General features: G+C 31.0%; 3 protein-coding genes across 3 annotated transcripts in view; 2 read left to right on the top strand and 1 right to left on the bottom strand.

Annotated features, from left to right (window-relative positions):
* The window catches only part of Pp2C1 (protein phosphatase 2C), a 16,777-nt gene extending 14,370 nt beyond the window's left edge, over positions 1-2,407 (top strand). The window contains exon 6 of the mRNA XM_043032530.2: positions 1-2,407. This exon is cut by the window's left edge and continues 671 nt beyond it. Within this exon, the coding sequence (XP_042888464.1) occupies positions 1-565 (565 nt within the window). The 3' untranslated portion in view covers positions 566-2,407.
* A 1,048-nt stretch (positions 2,408-3,455) lies between these two features.
* On the bottom strand, positions 3,456-5,098 carry Tcs5 (TP53 regulating kinase). Its single transcript, XM_043032532.2, has 2 exons — positions 4,947-5,098; positions 3,456-4,220 (listed from the first exon to the last, which is right to left on the bottom strand). Exons 1-2 carry the CDS (start codon positions 5,033-5,035, stop codon positions 3,548-3,550), a joined length of 762 nt encoding a protein of 253 aa, XP_042888466.2. The 5' UTR covers positions 5,036-5,098; the 3' UTR covers positions 3,456-3,547.
* Positions 5,099-8,105: 3,007 nt separating this feature from the next.
* LOC122255219 (huntingtin-interacting protein 1-like) overlaps positions 8,106-20,258 on the top strand; it is a 42,929-nt gene continuing 30,776 nt past the window's right edge. Inside the window, 5 exon segments of the mRNA XM_086541431.1 lie at positions 8,106-8,111; positions 9,135-9,236; positions 9,239-9,439; positions 11,843-12,000; positions 13,517-13,578. Of these exon segments, the coding sequence (XP_086397557.1) occupies positions 8,106-8,111; positions 9,135-9,236; positions 9,239-9,439; positions 11,843-12,000; positions 13,517-13,578 (529 nt within the window).

Below are 20,258 nucleotides of genomic sequence, written 5' to 3'. Positions count from 1 at the left end.
AATTCCAGTTGTGTCAAGTAGCACCACAAGTCCAGGAATAGATGCAAGAGGAAGAAAGCACAGAGGAGTGACTGGCCGAGGAAAGTCTTTAGGAGGGAACTTGGCATCCGAGAAGAATGATGGTAGAAGAAGAACGAGGTCTAATATCCACGTACCACCAGGTATGGAAATTGAAAATAAAGAGCAGACCCCTGTTGCCTCAAATAATAACAATGAATGGAAAGAACAAGAGAAAGAGGAGGCAGCAGGAACTAGTGCCAGGTCTTTAAAGGCTCTTGGTAACTCAGCTGTTGATCCTAGCAATCGTGTGCTTAAGTCGGTTAATAGGGGGACAACAGAAACAGTTGTTCAAAATGTACCGAAAACTGTTACACCTAAGAGAAAAAGAACCTCTGACATTGAAGCAGAATCTGCAGAGGAACCTATTCCAAAATCTGCAAGGGTTCACACTCGCTCTCACACATGGAGCCATAAGTCAATGGTGACAAGAAGTCAAGAAAAGACTCACAAAGCTCCTGCCACACCGAGAAAAGTCTTTAGAACATCTGCCACCCCAAGGAAATGAAGTGTGCAAGTGAAAATGTGTTTATTTTATGCCTTTTAACTTTGTTAAGAAAGATAATCTTTTATCTTGCTCATTTTTTAAATATTTTTTGTTATGAAATAGAAGGAAATTATTTTCTTACTTTAATTTTATTTATTTTTTGTTTTTATGTTTTGCATGTGTGATCTCATTAGATTGCCTGTGAGTATGTGCCCAATTATTGAGGTGCTAAAAAAATGTTGCCTGGTGTATCATATTAGTTGACAAGGCATTCTCTGCAAAGTGCTGTTTATGTAAATAATTAATCTCTTTTTTTATAATGGAAATAGAATTACGGCTTATGCATTTTGTTATTACAGGAAAGGTCTTATATTTTAGCATTCTGTTCTTGCACCACTGAAAGTCAAGATATGTTTATATAACATATGAAAGTATCTGGTTTCAGCAGTGTATAATTTGCGTTAGAAAGTGAAATGCAAACAAATGTGATCTTAACTGTCCAAATTGTCTGGTAGAAGTTTTAGATAAACTGTGTGCCTTTTTTTGAACCAGAGTGCATGTCCCTAGATAAGTTGTGGTAGGAATGTGCTGTGAGAAATGGTTCAGATTACAAGACGAAATGTGATGGAGAAAGAAAAAAGAAGGGAGGAAAATAGTATCCTGGTCTGACCTTTGTCTTTGCTTCTGTATACATTTTGCCTGCTACATTGTCTAATAATGTTTAAAGTTGTTTGTAGATGTGCTCATTACAGTGAAATTTTAGTATATTTTCAATTAATTTTTATATTTACTTTTTTGTAACCAATGTCAGACCTTTCACCCAGAGCAATGAGAAGTCTCAGTATATCAAAAGTTCAAGCAATAAGAAATATAGTTATCAAATTTTCCTTATAAAATCAGGTCAGCCAAATTATTAATATGAAAAGTTGCATGCACTGTTTGTTTTCTCCCACATTTAGTCTAATGAGTGATGTATTTTGAACTCAGGAGAAATATATTTATATAAATATATATAAATGTAGACCTATATGTATATACTAATCACGGAGATATTAATTGGCACCTGAAAAGGTCATATTTATTTGGTTTAGGGCCATGAGGGAAAAATTGGAATTTTAAGCCATTGTAAAATGGCAACCAAAAATGCAAAGGACCAAGTTTTACTGTATATAAGCTGTATTGATAGCAGTTTTATATCTAATTTATGATGCTCTTGAATATCCTCAGGAACAGACCCGAGTGTAGTGCTCAGTCTGCCTGCTGGTCTCAAGCAGTGTGGGTATCAAATCTTATTGTAGAGATGATAAGGGATGCAGAAATATTACATATCATTTCCCTTGGTTGCTATGTTTGTGAAATCATATTTAACATTTGGAGTTCAGTGCAAAATTCAGCATATTAGAAGTTGTTGAAATTGCATTCTCTTCTCCAGGTCTACAGTATGGTTTATGCTCTCATGTAAGATAAATGTAAATTTTTCTATAGAATGACAAATAATGTGTAAAGTAATTCTTTTGTGCCTTAATATTTAAGTTCTGTAATCAACAGTACTATCTTGAAGGTATTTGAATTGGGTAACAGATTCTTGTCACAATGTACATGGAGATGCATTATCTCACAAAAGAGTACAATTTTTTTTACCTGAGATGTGTTTACTATATAATTGTGATTAACTGTGATTTATCAGTGTATCATCTTTAAAAGCAAATATTGTTCCTTTGAGTTAAAGCAGATATTTACTTTTTTAAAATCTGGTAGTGAATTTTAAGGTCTCAAAAATTTGTATGTGTACATAACATGTAACATTTCTCATGTACATACATGTATCTCAACTATCAGATGTAAATATAAGATGTCTATCAATTGGTTGTTTACTTCTTCCCTTCACTTCACTTTGTAGTAACTAATAGATTATTGTATTTAACTTCCCTGCCATGGAACACTTCAATTTAAAATTTTAACCTTCTCTAGAGCAGTTATGAACTTGGTTCCCTAATAGGAGGGCAAGCTATCCAATACAGCATCTAGTACTGTATTTTCAGTCTACTGTAATTTGTAAATATTGATGCAGATAAGGAATATAATCTGAAACCTTGTCACCCTGTAAATTCCCTGTGGATATTTTTAATACTTCGAACTACTTCAGATTGGTGAAATGGTAGAAAAAATGCAATCTAGTTCGGGTACTGTAGCAAATAAGTAAAGATGAAAGAGTACTTTAAAAAAAATGACAAGCTCAGACTGATGCTTAGGCCCTGTCCAGATGGGCAAGCTTTGCTTGGCAAATTTTGCTAGATACAATGTCAGAAGTGGTGAAACCATAAGTAAATCTTTGTAATTATATGGTTTCACCATTTCTGATGACACAGCAAAGTTTGCCTAGCAAAGATCACCAGTCTAGATGGGTTTTCAGTATACGCAACATTAACCCTCTCTGGACGGGTGGTACCACACGGGTACCGCGCATTCAAGGCCCGTTCGCAGGGTGCCATCATACAGCGTCGATCATTTAATTGATTTAGGCCTATGCGTTCGAGAGCCCCGGCATTGCAACTTGCAAGGCTGGAATGCCCACGGCATGAATGGGTTAACATGGGTTTGTTTCACCTTTACTGTATTTATGAGCTGTATCTTTTAAGGGCCAGTGCAGAGTAAATGATTTTAAGCAGATCCCACAAGAAACAAAGATTTCCCAAATAAAAATTACATGACAACATAAAACAATGTCTCTAAAACTTCATCCTATGTGCAGAGAAGATATAAAGTTAACTGAAATTTTGCAATTATAAAAATATGTGCACTTCCATACAAAAGTATACACATGAGATCTGCACAGCCAACAAAGTAATGTCTAGTTATCAAATAATTGGTAGCTACTAAGATTATGGGGATAATAATGATGATTGATGAATAAAGTTAATACATTTTAATGAATCTTTCAAAACTTTCACATTTGTAGTTAAGATATGTGCCCATAACAATTATGACAAATCAATGGCACATTTAACCAAAACAGAGCTTTTTTCTACCCCTGTAACGGACTTCATCCAACCGTTTAATTACTTCGGAAGCTCCATCACCACCTTGCATTTTGTAAACTGAAAGAACATGTGAGACAAAATTCTCAGTATGAGGGTGGGTGCTTAGAATAGCTCGCTCCAGGACATACAGGTCTACTGCTTTGTCCTCGATGGCTTCACTGACAGAACTCAAACCAAAGTCAATAAGAACAATCTCTGACTCTTCATAGGGAGTCACAAGCAGCATATTTGAGGTTGTCAAGTCCCCATGAATAATATGATTTGAATGCATTTTTGACAATACTTTTCCAATTCTTTCAGCAAGGCTTCTTAAAACTTGGTTGTCCATAGAAAGCTTTTGATTAACAGCATCATAGATGTAGTTTCGCACAGTAGATGAACTCTCAATTTTCTCCATGATGATCAGGCTCTTGTTAAAATCCACATCATAAACCACTGGGGTTCTAATTCCTACCATACGGCATCTTGTCAACGTACGGGCTTCGGCCTTTAATCGCTCACGTGTAATTTGGGTGTCTAAGTCTGGATGACGATATTGTTTCGGAAACCTCTCCTTGAAAACTACTGAGTGCCCGAGCCACTTGCCAGTGTAGACTCGTCCCTCAGCACCTTGAGTTAGCAGTTCTCGCACCATTCTAGGAAAAGAAAAGATAGATAACTCATCTGATAAACTTCCTAATGCAAATATGGAGTCAGTTCATGATAGCTGATTAGCCTGGAGCAGCCTGGATACTAAAACATATTTAAGACAATAAATCATAATCTCTCAGTCAGTCACAAAAACTGCATTCAAAAAGAAAGATACAGACTTAATCTAATGCTAAAGTAAAGTTTAAGAAATAGTATACTTTTCATACATTTATTGTAACTTTTGTGAAAAGAAATGTAGGTTATAGGGCACATGAAACTGAAAATCTAATTGTTCTATTTGTTAACATATTTAATATGAATTATCCAGCACATAAAAAGAGTCATATATAGGGATCTATAAAACTACATATGTTGTCCAGAGTTGAGAGGTGACTTGAAATAATCATAATATATTCACTGAAAACATGTACCAAGTGACCATAACCATTTTTGGATGCTCAGGGGTGACTTCAGACATGGTTTGGGCTCTTTAAATATATAATTAAACCAACATCTCTTTTATGTGGGACTTTCTTACTGCAGAAGATATTTTTGTGATTTAACTCATTGCAGACCTAACTGGTCACCAGGATGGGTGGTCTACAACACTAGCGGCTCTGGCTAAAAATTAGAGGGATGGGGAAAGTGTTTTCTCTGCCCTCTAGGTAGCGCAGAATAGTCCATACAATATTTCCCCATAAATCCATCATAAAATGCAAGCTTAGGCTTACTTTGGAACTCTGGAGCTAGCACCATTACAGTTATAATACTTCATGACTGTGTGTGCTTCAACTGTGAGCAGATCCCGATGTCGCATCATGTACACATTGACACCCGTCTTTTAGGCCTAATCGGTGCTGTCATATATGGGTTAACATGTTAAACAACTCCACCATATATTGTATATTGAGGATTTATCACATGTAAAGCATAGACATGGATATAATTCCATGACTCCCTGATGCCCTGTCTCCTGGACTCTTTCCCGTCTCCCCAACTCCCCATTTCCATGACTCCCTGATGCCCTGTCTCCTGGACTCTTTCCCGTCTCCCCAACTCCCCATTTCCATGACTGCCTGTTGCCGTGTCATTTGGACTCTTTCCCGTCTCCCCAACTCCCCATTTCCATGACTCCCTGATTCCCCAACTCCCCATCTCATGACTCCCTGATGCCTGTCTCTGGACTCTTTCCCGTCTCCCCAACTCCCCATTTCCATGACTCCCTGATGCCCTGTCTCCTGGACTCTTTCCCGTCTCCCCAACTCCCCATTTCCATGACTCCCTGATGCCCTGTCTCCTGGACTCTTTCCCGTCTCCCCAACTCCCCATTTCCATGACTCCCTGATGCCCTGTCTCCTGGACTCTTTCCCGTCTCCCCAACTCCCCATTTCCATGACTCCCTGATGCCCTGTCTCCTGGACTCTTTCCCATCTCTCCAGCTCCCCATTTCCATAACTCCTGATGCCCTGTCTCCTGGAACTCTTTCCCGTCTCCCCATCACCCCAGTTCAGACTCGCTGATGCCCGGTCTCCTGGACTCTTTCCCGTCTCCCCAACTCCCCATTTCCATGACTCCCTGATGCCCTGTCTCCTGGACTCTTTCCCGTCTCCCCAACTCCCCATTTCCATGACTCCCTGATGCCCTGTCTCCTGGACTCTTTCCCGTCTCCCCAACTCCCCATTTCCATGACTCCCTGATTCCCCAACTCCCCATTTCATGACTCCCTGATGCCTGTCTCTGGACTCTTTCCGTCTCCCCAACTCCCCATTTCATGACTCCCTGATGCCTGTCACCTGGCCTCTTCCCCGTCTCCCCAACTCCCCAATTCCCTGACTCCCTGATGCCTGTCTCTGGACTCTTTCCGTCTCCCCAACTCCCCATTTCCATGACTCCTGATGCCCTGTCTCTGGACTCTTTCCCGTCTCCCCAACTCCCCATTTCCATGACTCCCCGATGCCCTGTCTCCTGGAACTCTTTCCCGTCTCCCCAACTCCCCATTTCATGACTCCCTGATGCCTGTCTCCTGGACTCTTTCCCGTCTCCCCAACTCCCCATTTCCATGACTCCCTGATGCCCTGTCTCCTGGACTCTTTCCCGTCTCCCCAACTCCCCATTTCCATGACTCCCTGATGCCCTGTCTCCTGGACTCTTTCCCGTCTCCCCAACTCCCCCTTTCCCTGACTCCCTGATGCCCTGTCTCTGGACTCTTTTCCGCCACCCCAACTCCCCATTTCCATGACTCCCTGATGCCCTGTCTCCTGGACTCTTTCCCGTCTCCCCAACTCCCCATTTCCATGACTCCCTGATGCCCTGTCTCCTGGACTCTTTCCCGTCTCCCCAACTCCCCATTTCCATGACTCCTGATGCCCTGTCTCTGGACTCTTTCCCGTCTCCCCAACTCCCCATTTCCATGACTCCCTGATGCCTGTCTCTGGACTCTTTCCGTCTCCCCAACTCCCCATTTCATGACTCCCTGATGCCTGTCTCTGGACTCTTTCCCGTCTCCCCAACTCCCCATTTCATGACTCCCTGATGCCTGTCTCTGGACTCTTTCCGTCTCCCCAACTCCCCATTTCCATGACTTCCCTGATGCCCTGTCCTCCTGGACTCTTTCCCGTCTCCCCAACTCCCCATTTCCATGACTCCTGATGCCCTGTCTCTGGACTCTTTCCGTCTCCCCAACTCCCCATTTCCATGACTCCTGATGCCCTGTCTCCTGGACTCTTTCCCGTCTCCCCAACTCCCCATTTCCATGACTCCCTGATTCCCCAACTCCCCATCTCCCCATCTCCCCATCTCCATGACTCCCCAACTCCCCATTTCCATGACTCCCCGATGCCCTGTCTCCTGGACTCTTTCCCGTCTCCCCAACTCCCCATTTCCATGACTCCCTGATGCCCTGTCTCCTGGACTCTTTCCCGTCTCCCCAACTCCCCATTTCCATGACTCCCTGATGCCCTGTCTCCTGGACTCTTTCCCGTCTCCCCAACTCCCCATTTCCATGACTCCTGATGCCCTGTCTCTGGACTCTTTCCGTCTCCCCAACTCCCCATTTCCATGACTCCTGATGCCCTGTCTCTGGACTCTTTCCGTCTCCCCAACTCCCCATTTCCATGACTCCTGATGCCCTGTCTCCTGGCTTTCCCCCCAACCCCCCATTTCCATGATCCCTGAGGCCCTGTCCCGGGAAACTTTTTCCCCGTCTCCCCAACTCCCCTTTCCCATGATCCCTGATGCCCTGTCTCTGGACTTTTTCCCCGTCCCCCCAAACCCCCTTTTTTCCCGGGGGACTCCCTGACCCCCTTTTTCCCCCTGGTTTCTTTCTTTCCGTCTCCCCAACCCCCCTTTTCCCATGACTCCTAAATGCCCTTTTCCCCTGGACTCTTTCCCGTCCCCCCAACTCCCCTTTTCCCATGACTCCCTGATGCCTTTTCCCCTGGACTCTTTCCCTTTCTCCCCAACCCCCCCTTTCCATGACTCCTGACCCCCTGTCTCTGGACTCTTTCCTTTCCCCCCAACTCCCCATTTCCATGACCCCCTGATCCCCTGTCTCGGGAACTTTTTCCCCGTCCCCCCAAACCCCCATTTCCATGACTCCCTGATCCCCTGTCTCTGGCTCTTTCCCTTTCCCCCCAACTCCCCATTTCCATGACCCCCTGACCCCCCTATTTCCGGGACTCCCGTTCCCCCCAATCCCCTTTTCCCTGACTCCCTGATGCCTGTCTCTGGGGGAACCCCCTTTCCCCCGTTCCCCAACCCCCTTTTTTCCCATGATTTCCCTGATGCCCTGCCCCGGGACTCTTTCCCTTTTCTCCCCAACCCCCCTTTTCCCAGCCCCCGATGCCCTGTCTCGGACTCTTTCCTTTCCCCCAACTTTTCCTGACTCCCTGATGCCTGTTCGGGGACTCTTTCCCGTCTCCCCAATCCCCTTTTCCATGACCCCCTGAGGCCCTTTTCTCTGGATTCTTTCCCGTTCCCCAAACCGCCCCATTTACCCCCTTTGCCCCCCTTTTGATGGCCCTGTCCCGGGCCCTCTTTCCCGTCCCCCCAAACCCCCCATTTCCTTGACTCCCTGATGCCCTGTCTCGGGACTTTTTCTCCCCCACCCCCTCCCCCTCCCCTCCCCTCCCCCCAATCTCCCGCCCCTCGCGTCCTTTTTTTCCCCCTCCCCCGCTCCCCTCCCCCTCCCCCTCCTATCACCCCCCCCCTCCCCCGTCACCTACTCCCCCGCCCCCTCCCCTCCCCCCCTCCACCCCTCCCCGTCCTCCCCCCACCCCCTCCACTCACCCTCCACCTCCACCAGTCTCACCTCCACCTCCCACCTCCACGCTCCACTCCACCTTCCACCTTCACCTTCACCCTTGACATCGTCCTTCCCTGTCTTCCCAGAGATTTCTTTCCCACTTTCCCTTTTTCGCTCACTCTTCTCCCGTCGCCACGACTCTCTCCCCGCTCCCTCTCCCTCTCCCTCTCTCCATCTCCTCTCCCTCTCCCTCTCCCTCTCCCTCTCCCTCCTCATCCCTCTCCCTCGCCCTCGTCCTCTCCTCTCTCGTCCTCTCCCTCCCCCTCAGTCCCTCTCCCTCTCCACTCGTCCCTCCGCCGCGTCATTTTCTCCCTCAATCCCCTCCTCCCTCTCCTCCTGCACCTCTCCCTCTCCCTCTCCCTCTCCCTCTCCCTGCCTCCCTCTCCCTCTCCCTGCCTCCCTCTCTCTTCTTTGTTAGCCTCCTCTTTTTCTCATCATTTCTGTAGGACATTGGTAGGAGAAGGAAACTGATTGCTGTTGTTTATTTTAGTTGTGTTTTTCTTTAGATTGTTTGTTTGATGTTTATGTTTAAGTTAATTTCTTTCTGTTTTCTTTTTTTTTAAACTGAGTGCAAATTTCAATTTGTCTGACAATGAATTATTTTGTTCTCATTTAGGAGGCCAGTTTTCGCAAGGCTGTTAATGATGAGGAGGTCCCTGTTAAGATGAAGCACGTGAGGAATCTCATCATTGGGACACGCTCACGCGACAAGATTGCTGGAACCTGTTTTTGCGGACAGACGTGGCTCTCAATTTCCCCTCCCATATAAACACTGATGTCACAGATTTGGACAATTTAGGCGCTCGCCACTGCCTTTCATGTTGATCTTCCCGCGATGGTCATTAACCAATGTGTTAGGTGCGAGGTAGATTCAACTCTCAACGTCATGTGAACAGAATCAAAGATACAGGGCAACATTTTGTAAGTCCATATCAATGTATATATATATATAATTTTTTTATCACGCTTTCCTGTGGTTATAACAGCTGGGAAGGGCATGAAGGTAGCTGGGAAATCATGTAGTAGAGGAGAATTACAAAAAAAGAAAAAAAAGAAAAAAAAAAAGGGGAACTTTAATTTACACTATAATGTTCTATGAAAACATATGAGGAATTATATATATATACACATGTCCTGTGTATCAGTAAAACAACCTGTGTCAGGTGATCAGGGTACCCTCTACACCTGTATAATTATAAATATTGGAATGTAGCTGATATTATTTGCTATGCAGATTGTTTGATGTATCTATAACAAGGATATTAGAAAGCCACAATATTTTCTGCACTTGTAGTTATTACAAACATGCGTGTACAGGAATATTCATTTGATCTGTGAGGATATTCTGCATATTTCTTTTGAACTTCATAATTTCATGTCACTTTAGGTCTCTTTCCAGGAGCTAGTGAATGAGGAGTGACAGATAATGTATTGTATGTCTCTAAGAATATAGTCTAAACAATCCCCAATGCCTATGATGCTAGTGTAATTTGTTTGAATGCAACTGATGCTTAAAGTAACCTTCCATCAGCTTATCTTTTTTACAATCGACCGTACCCTCACTGGAAAAAATTTTACTTTAATTTTATGAAAGTTTCTATAAGTACGAATGATAAGAGTAAGGAGGTCTGTAGAAAGGATCTCTATCCTTTAATGTTCTATGCTTTTTTTTTGCTTTTCATCTGAACGAAGGAATTTTAAATTGAATAAACCTAAAGAACATGCATCCTGCTTGCACTGGGCAACCTAGACCTAGACCTACCTTGGGATGCTGGAAAATGATATTAATATTTCCAAGTCTTAACCCTATGACGACGGTGCGTCCACCCGTGTGACACAGCCAAACTCCCGATGCCGGGGCGTCATGCCAGTGTGACGATTTCAATGCAATATTGCAATCACACCCCGCGGCATAGGGTTTTCGCGGTAGTCGAGGCCGTCCCCGATTCCGGGAAAGTACGTGTTAAGCTGTAGATTATGATTGATGATTTAAAAAATATAAGTCATTTTCTATGCAAAATAAACAAGAATTGATAAAAGCAATTCTTTGATGCATTAATGAGCCATTTCAATCCTGGGTTGTGAGATGGTTCATTCTTTAAGGATTAACCCACTCACGACGGGGGCATTCTAGCCTTACATGTCACAATGCCGGGGCTTTCGAACGCTTAGGCCTAAATCAATTAAATGGCTGGCACAATATTGTACCGCCCGGCGACTGGGCTTTTGAATGAGCGGTACAGTAGTGTACCACCCGTCCAGAGAGGGTTAAGATAAAAATCAGCTGTTAATACCTATTTTTTTAATGAGAAAAATGAGACTGAGTATTGTTGGTGTTGTTGTATTATATATTATATATTATATATATATTATATGTATATTATATATATTATATATTATATATTATATATATTATATGTATATTATATATATTATATATTATATATTATATATTATATATTATATATTATATATTATATAATGTATATTATATAAATTATATTGCTCTATATATTATATATTAATATTATATATATTCACTATTAATTGAGATATATTCCGTTAATTTATGTATTTCATATATATTATATAAGTATTATTTATGTAGATAGTTAGATACCACTTATAAATGTATTATATATTTATTAGTATATATATTTAACCTAGATATATTATATCGTACTTATATATATTATATATGGATTATATATGTTTATATATTATATATATATTATGTATTAGATATATTATATATTATAGATATTAATATATATATTATTTATATATATATATTTATATATATATATATATATATATTATATATATTTATATTATAGGGTGTTTATATATGGTATGTATTATATTTTTAGATTTTATAGATATGATATATATATGATATAAAATATATATTGTGTGTTATTTTATTATATATATATTATATATATTATTATATATAAAATATATGGAGGAGTATATAGATATTTTAAATATATTTATATATAAAATATATATATATATATTTAATGTTAATATAGTGGATCTAATTAGATATAATATATATTTATATGATCAATATAATATATTTAGGTTATATAGTAATATTTATATATATTTATATATAAGATATATATAGAATCTAACATATTTTAAGGTATATAAATATATATATATATTTATATATAAATATATGTATATTTATATATAAATATATGTATATATGTATATATATGTATATGTATATATATATGTATATGTATATATGTATATATATATGTATAATGGCACATAATGGCACAGCAGTGATAATACTTTTTTTTTCCTTAGCGCCATTTAACGCATGGTTATGGACGGTTGATTAGGTTCTACTGTGACCTGCTGGTGACCAAGTTAAACTTCCACCAACGTTACCCACGGTTCCCTGGTGCACTCACTGTTACCCCAGAGGAACTTGAAGCTTTAGCAGAAAATGATGCCAACAATTAGTAAGTGAAAAAGTTACTGCTCCTAACTAAAAATAGCATCATGGTATACACTTGGTTTAGCTTTAAGAAGGCTAAACTTTCTCATATCAAAGGCTACAGGTATTTATTGGTGTGTGTACCACACAATGTTTACCACACAATGTTTGGTAAAGAGCAGTTGGAAATTGATTGTAAGATTGGGTTATGATCTATTTCTAAGGATCTCTGATTGTAGTGGTTAGGATATTAACCCATTGCATACGGGTGTCATGACATACATGACGTAGGAGCTTTGGCCTGACAGATGGACGGGCAGCAAGTTCATGGATTGTACATGAACGTTCATGGGGATTTTGGAATACTTACTGCCTATTTTAATTGTGCTATGAAAAAGGAATGCGTGATAAATGGGCTAAATGCAGTCATAATTTACCTGATAATTACCCGTAATACCGTGCTAGCTAACGTCCAAAACCTAGATGGCACCCCAACTTTTTTCTTTTTTTTCCTAGCACACAGCAGGAGAGAGAGCACCTTGAATGGCACCCATCCACGGTCTCTATTCTAGCAAAGCAACTGGTCTCTATAGAGCGATGCAACAGCACACACTAAGTTGATGAACCCTTCTACTCAAAAGTACCGCCCCCTGCGGCCGATGAGAGGATGTGTCAAGGCAGAACGAGAAGGAGGCAAGGTTGACTCCAATCCATACCCAGTGGTCTAAAATGAGTGCTCCTGTTGGCCAATATGGATTGCCTTTCACTGTGGCACTCACAGTCATACTGCACCAGGTTTCATTCACCTCTTCCCTACCTCTTCTTGTTATCTTTATTGTAGGTGGTATATATGTTTCGTATTCCGTCATCATGACAGCCTAAAAATATGAAAAAAACGTAAAGTTGTCTTTTTGTCCTCGCCATAAAACACAGCAATCACTTCTAATCACATTGAGTATAAAGGAAATAATGAGCTAATGAATTGATAATATACCTACAATTTTTAAGTCAACTACTGCAAGCACTGATAGAGCCTGTCATATGGCACATATAAGTCTCTAAACTCAATAAAACACAAAAAAATAAAACACAAAAACCGCTCTAGTTTTACAATGAATGACTGAAAGAGAGTGGGATGATTCAAATTATATTGATTCAAGCGGTCTCTCTCTAAAATAAAACCTATCCTGGAGGTTGGGCAAGCAAATTTATCTCCGTCTGCAATGGGTTAATTAGCTTGATATTATTTTGATATTCCCTATATGTAGGTTAGTTTCCTGCTTATAATATGATGTAAAGAAAGAAAGAATGAATATACATTTTTTTTTCCATTTGTTATTATAGTACCAGAAATCTCTTACTTCTTGTCTAGATGTGTGTATTGCTATCAGATCAATCCATGAAAGATTAATATATGAGAGAAGCTAATATTAGTTGCCATTAGCGACCTGTTTATGATTAGGTCTAGTGTGATCAAAATATTTAATATTGACTTCTGTATTTAGTTGTTGGTGCATACATTATTTTAAAGATCTTTTCAGCTTTGAGTTGGCAGTTGAGATGTTAGAGTACATGGAATGCATTTTAAATCTCTATGAAGCAGGTGAGGGACTTAAACTTTCATTTCATTTTGAAAATTAATCTAAAAGAAATCTAGTGTTTGAAAGGGTAACCTAACTTTATTTTCCTTTTTTTTTTTGTTGGAGGATACAATGAATCAGTTTATCTCATTCTCATTCTCTATCTCTGATATTTGGGTGTGCATATGGTGTAGATATGTATGTTTAATATATATATATATATATATATATATATATTAATGTATATTATATATATATATATAGTGCGTATATATATAGATATATATATGTATATGTAATATATATTGTGTGTATACATATATACACGTATATATGCATATACATATATATACATATATATACCATATAATATACATATATTTACATAGATATACATATATTACATATATATACATATATTATATATTATATATATATATTTATTATAAATAAATATATTTATATATAATATATGTAATGTTTATATAATACTATAAACATAAACATTATTATATACATATATATATAATATACATTATATATACAGGTATACATAATACAATATATTTACATGTCTACATAAGCATTAAATATAATATATACATATTCCATTATATATCTATATAAATATATATATATATATATATATATATTATATATATACATAAAAATATATATATAATATATATAAATTAATATATATATCTATATATTCATATATATATATAATTATCTATATAATATCTATATGTATATTAAATATATATATATATATATATAGATAATAGAAATATATACTATATAAAGGATGTAATGAAATATATATATATATATTTAAATACAAATTTTAAATATATATTTAAATATATATAATTATATATATATATTTATATTACATATTTATATATATATTTATATATATATATTTATATATATATGTTTATATATTGATATATATATATTTATATATTTATATATATATGTTTATAATATTTATATATATATATATATATATATATAATAAAGATATATATAGTATATATATATATATATACATTTATATATAAATATTTATATATATTTTAAAATAAAATATATATATATTTATAATAACTATTTATATCAATATATATATAAATATTATATAATTTATATATAAATATATATATATTTAAATATTTATTATAAATATATATATATATATAAATATATATAAAATATATAAACATATATATATAAATATATATATTAATAAATATATGTATAAATAAATAGTATCGATATATATATAAATATATATATATACATTATAAACATATATATATATCTATATAATAGATACAATCTATATATATATATATATATATATATATGCATATATTATATATATTATATATATATATATAAATATATATATATATGAATATATAATATATATTATATATATATATATATAAATAATAATACATATATATATATATATATGCATAATATATATATTATATATAGATATATATATATGCATATATATATATATATATATGTATATATATATAAAATATATATATATATATATATAAGCATGCATATATGTATATAATATATATATATATATATATATATATATATATATATATGATATATATATATATATACATATAAAGCATATATATATGTATAAATATAATAATGCATCTATAATATAATAAATATATATATATATATATATATATAGTATATATATATATATATATATGCATAAGATTATATATAAATATATATATATATATATAGATATATATATATAATATTATATATATATTTTTATAAATATTTATATATATTTATATATATATATTTAATATATATATGTTTAGTTATATTTATATATATATACATATATTTTATATATTTATATATAAATATAAATATATATATATATATATATATTATATATTATAATATAATATAAGTATATATATATATTTATGAATATAGAGAATGTATATATATATTAGATAGTAAAAATATATGGATTTTTTATTTATGATTGTAGAAATATATATATAATATATATACATATAAGATATATATTAGATATATTATAGTATAGTAATGATATATATATATTTTATATATAAATATATATATATATATATATTATATATTTAATATAATATATTTATATATAAATATATTTATATAATATATATATATATGAAATATAATTATATATATTTATATATATATATATTATATAAATATGTAATATATATATTATATAGATATATATATAATATATATTATTTAATATAATTATATATATATATCTATATATAATATTATGGATAGTAATATATATATTTAATCGTAATATTTAGTATATGTATATATATATATATATATATATTTTGATTATATATATATAAATGTAGATATATGATATATAAGAAATAGATTTATATAAGAAATATATACATATAATTAATATATATATAATATATATATATATATATAAAGTATATATATAATATATATATATAACATATATAATATATATGTATATATAATATATGTATGATATATAAACATTATTTATAATTCATATATATTCATGTATGTATATATATATAGTATAATTATATATATAATATATATATATATTTATATATATATATATATGAATACAGATAAATATAGAAGTGATATGAAATATATATAGTATAATATATATAGGACATATATTGAGTATATATAGGTATATATATATATATATATATACATATAGTAGTACATATGAATGATACATAAAACATATATAGTGATCTATATAAATATGGAATAAATCTATGTTAGAATATAACCTTATATGAATATATTATATATATATAATATTTATATATATATATAATATATATTATATATATATATTAATAATATATATATATACATAGTGGATATGTAATATAATATATATATGAAATATTTTTATGATAGATATATTTATGATATATAATATATATATATATAGATATATATATATAATATATATATTATGACATATATATATATATATATATATATCAATAATATATATATTAGTATATATATATATAATATATATATGTATATATATATATATATGATATATATATATATATAAAATATATATATATATATAATATGATATGTATATAATAATATATTTGATATATACAATAGATATATTATATGATATAGTATATATATATATATATATCTATATATCATATATATATATATATAAATATATAATATTATAGAATGTATATCATTATATAAATATATATATATATGATATATATATATATATATTATATATATAATATGTTGAGATATATATATATATTTAATATATATATATATTATAATATTATAATATATATATATATAATATGATAGATATATATATATATATATATATAAATATATAGATATATGATATATATATTTAGATATGAATATATATATATGATATATTTGTATAAATATATATATATATATATATAATATATATATATATATAAAAGATATATTTATATATATATAGATTAGATATATATATATAATTATATATAAAATTTAAATAAATATATATATTTTTAATAATAAAATATATATATATATATATATAATATATATATATGAATATATGTATATGAATATGTATATATGTATGAATATCAACTAATCTATATATAAATATATATATTATATAATATATATATGATATATATATACGTATATATATATATAAGTAATATGATAATATGAATTTAATATATATATAGATTAAATATGATTTATATGATATATAGTATAATATATATATTATACTCCTCACCTCTCTCAATTCTCTCATCTCCACTCTCTCTCATCTCTCTTCTGCCCCTCACCCTCTCCTCTCTCTCTCTCCTCTCTCTCTCTCTCTCCTCTTCCGTCCGTCTTCTACTCACGTCTTTCTCTCTCTCTTTCAGCTCTCTCTTTCTCTCTTCTCATCTTATCTCTCATCTCTCTCTCTCTCATCTACTCTATATATATATATCACTATCATATCTCATCATTATAATATATATATCTCTATCTCTATTAATATATATATAATATATATATGATATATATTGATATATGATAATATATATATAGAATATAATGATATATATATATATTTATATAGTACACATAGATAATATATATATATGATATATATTTATGATAAATTATTATATATATATATATATATATAATTATATATATATAAGAATAGATATATAATTATATATTATAAAAATCTAATATTACAGATATAGTATATATATATATATATACTATATTATAATAGGATAATGTATGTAATTGAATATATATATATATGATATTATATGATAAGTATATATATTATATAGGAAATAATATAGAGAATATATGATATATATATATATATATATATATATAATTACTATGGATATAATATATTAATAATATATATATAGATATATTTATGCTATAATATAGATATTATATATATAGTATAGGTATCGTGCTGAGAGATCTATATATATATATAATCATATGCGCGAGTATATATATATATTGAAATATATAAAGTAATAGTATATATATGTATATATATATATTTATATTAAATGATATATATATAACTATGTAATTATATATATATATATGCTATAATATATATAGTATATATAAAATTAAGGTAGGTTATTTGGATATATATATATATATAGGTATATATATGAATATAAGTATATATATTATAGTAAGAATATATATATAATCGATATTCTGATCTATAAGAATATAGTGAGTAGAGGTGATATACGTATTATATATACTATGATAATATATATATATATATATATATTATATATAGATATATGGATATATAATATATAATATTTTATATGAGTATATAAGATATATATATATATAAAATATATATATCCTATATAATATATATAATATATTATATATTTATATATAATATATCATATATATATAATTATACTTATATATATAGGAAGTAATATAGAATAGTTATAGTCTATATATATAGGTATATATATATATATATATAATCATATCTTATAATATTATTTATATATCTTACAATATATATATATAATAGTATGTATATATATATATATTTATTATTAATATATATATGATTATATATATATATATACTATGGATATATTATATATATATATATATATAATATATATATATATATATATATATATATATCTTATATATAATAGTATAATACCGCAATAATTTACCACTATTTGATTATATATATATAGATCTTATATATATAATATATATATATCTATAATGTATATATATATATAATATTATATATATATATATATATATATATATATATATTATAAGTATATATAAGATATATATATAAGATATATATATAGTGATACATATATATATGATATATATATGATATATATAATATATATATATTAATATATATTATATATATAATATAGATAAGCGTAGATACGACATTTATACATAGCAGGATAGTATATAAATATATATTATATAATATATATATATAGTATAAAATATCGGTATAACTAGTGAGTCGTATATATAATATAGTATATTTATAATATATAATATATATATATATTTATATATATATATATATGCAATATATATACTATATGATATTAATGATATATCGTATATATATATAATATATATGTATGGATAATATTTATATATATTTATGACTATATATATTACTATTTAGGAAATAACATATATGAATATAATAGCATATATATATATATATAAGGAGCTTATATAGTATATATAGTATATTATCGTATATATATATGATATAACTAGTATAAGGATGAAGATATGAGCGATATATGAGTACTAAATTTAGTAAGAGTATATAGATATGAGTGAAATATATATAGTATATATAATATCATTATAATATATATATATATAGATGAACTATATATAGAATATAGGATATAGATATATAATATATAAGTATATATATATTAATAGTATTATATATTTAGATGTAGTATATATACATATATATTTGTAATATATATATATATAACTATATATAGAGATTTTGGGGCGGAAAAAAATATAGTATATTCTAGGATTACTATAGGTAATATTATCATATAATATGTATGTATATATAATATATCATATATATCATATATATATATATATATACGATATATGAATGTAGTATATCTTGTATATATATGTTAGCATGTATATGATATATCTATAATTATAATATGAATCATATGATATATAGTATAAAGCGTATAGGTATATAGGATATTTTATTTATATATAGTATATATTTAGTAGATATATATATATATTATATGTATATATATGTATACTATATATAGTATATATATGAATATATATATATACATTATATAAATATATATTATATATATATTAATATATATATGCATATTATATATATATTTAGTATAGATATATATTTGTATATATAGTACTATAATAATATATCTATATATATTAATAATATATATATTATTATAGTATATATATATATATTTTATATATATTATTTTATATATATAGTATATATTATATATTTAGTTAT

This window comes from Penaeus japonicus, unplaced genomic scaffold (assembly GCF_977035675.1).
Source record: "Penaeus japonicus unplaced genomic scaffold, GWHDUDI00000001_assembly GWHDUDI00000011, whole genome shotgun sequence".
NCBI classification, from domain to species: Eukaryota; Metazoa; Arthropoda; class Malacostraca; order Decapoda; family Penaeidae; genus Penaeus; species Penaeus japonicus.
The sequence above is the reverse complement of the archived record's forward strand: the minus strand, read 5'-3'. Positions and strand labels throughout refer to the sequence as shown.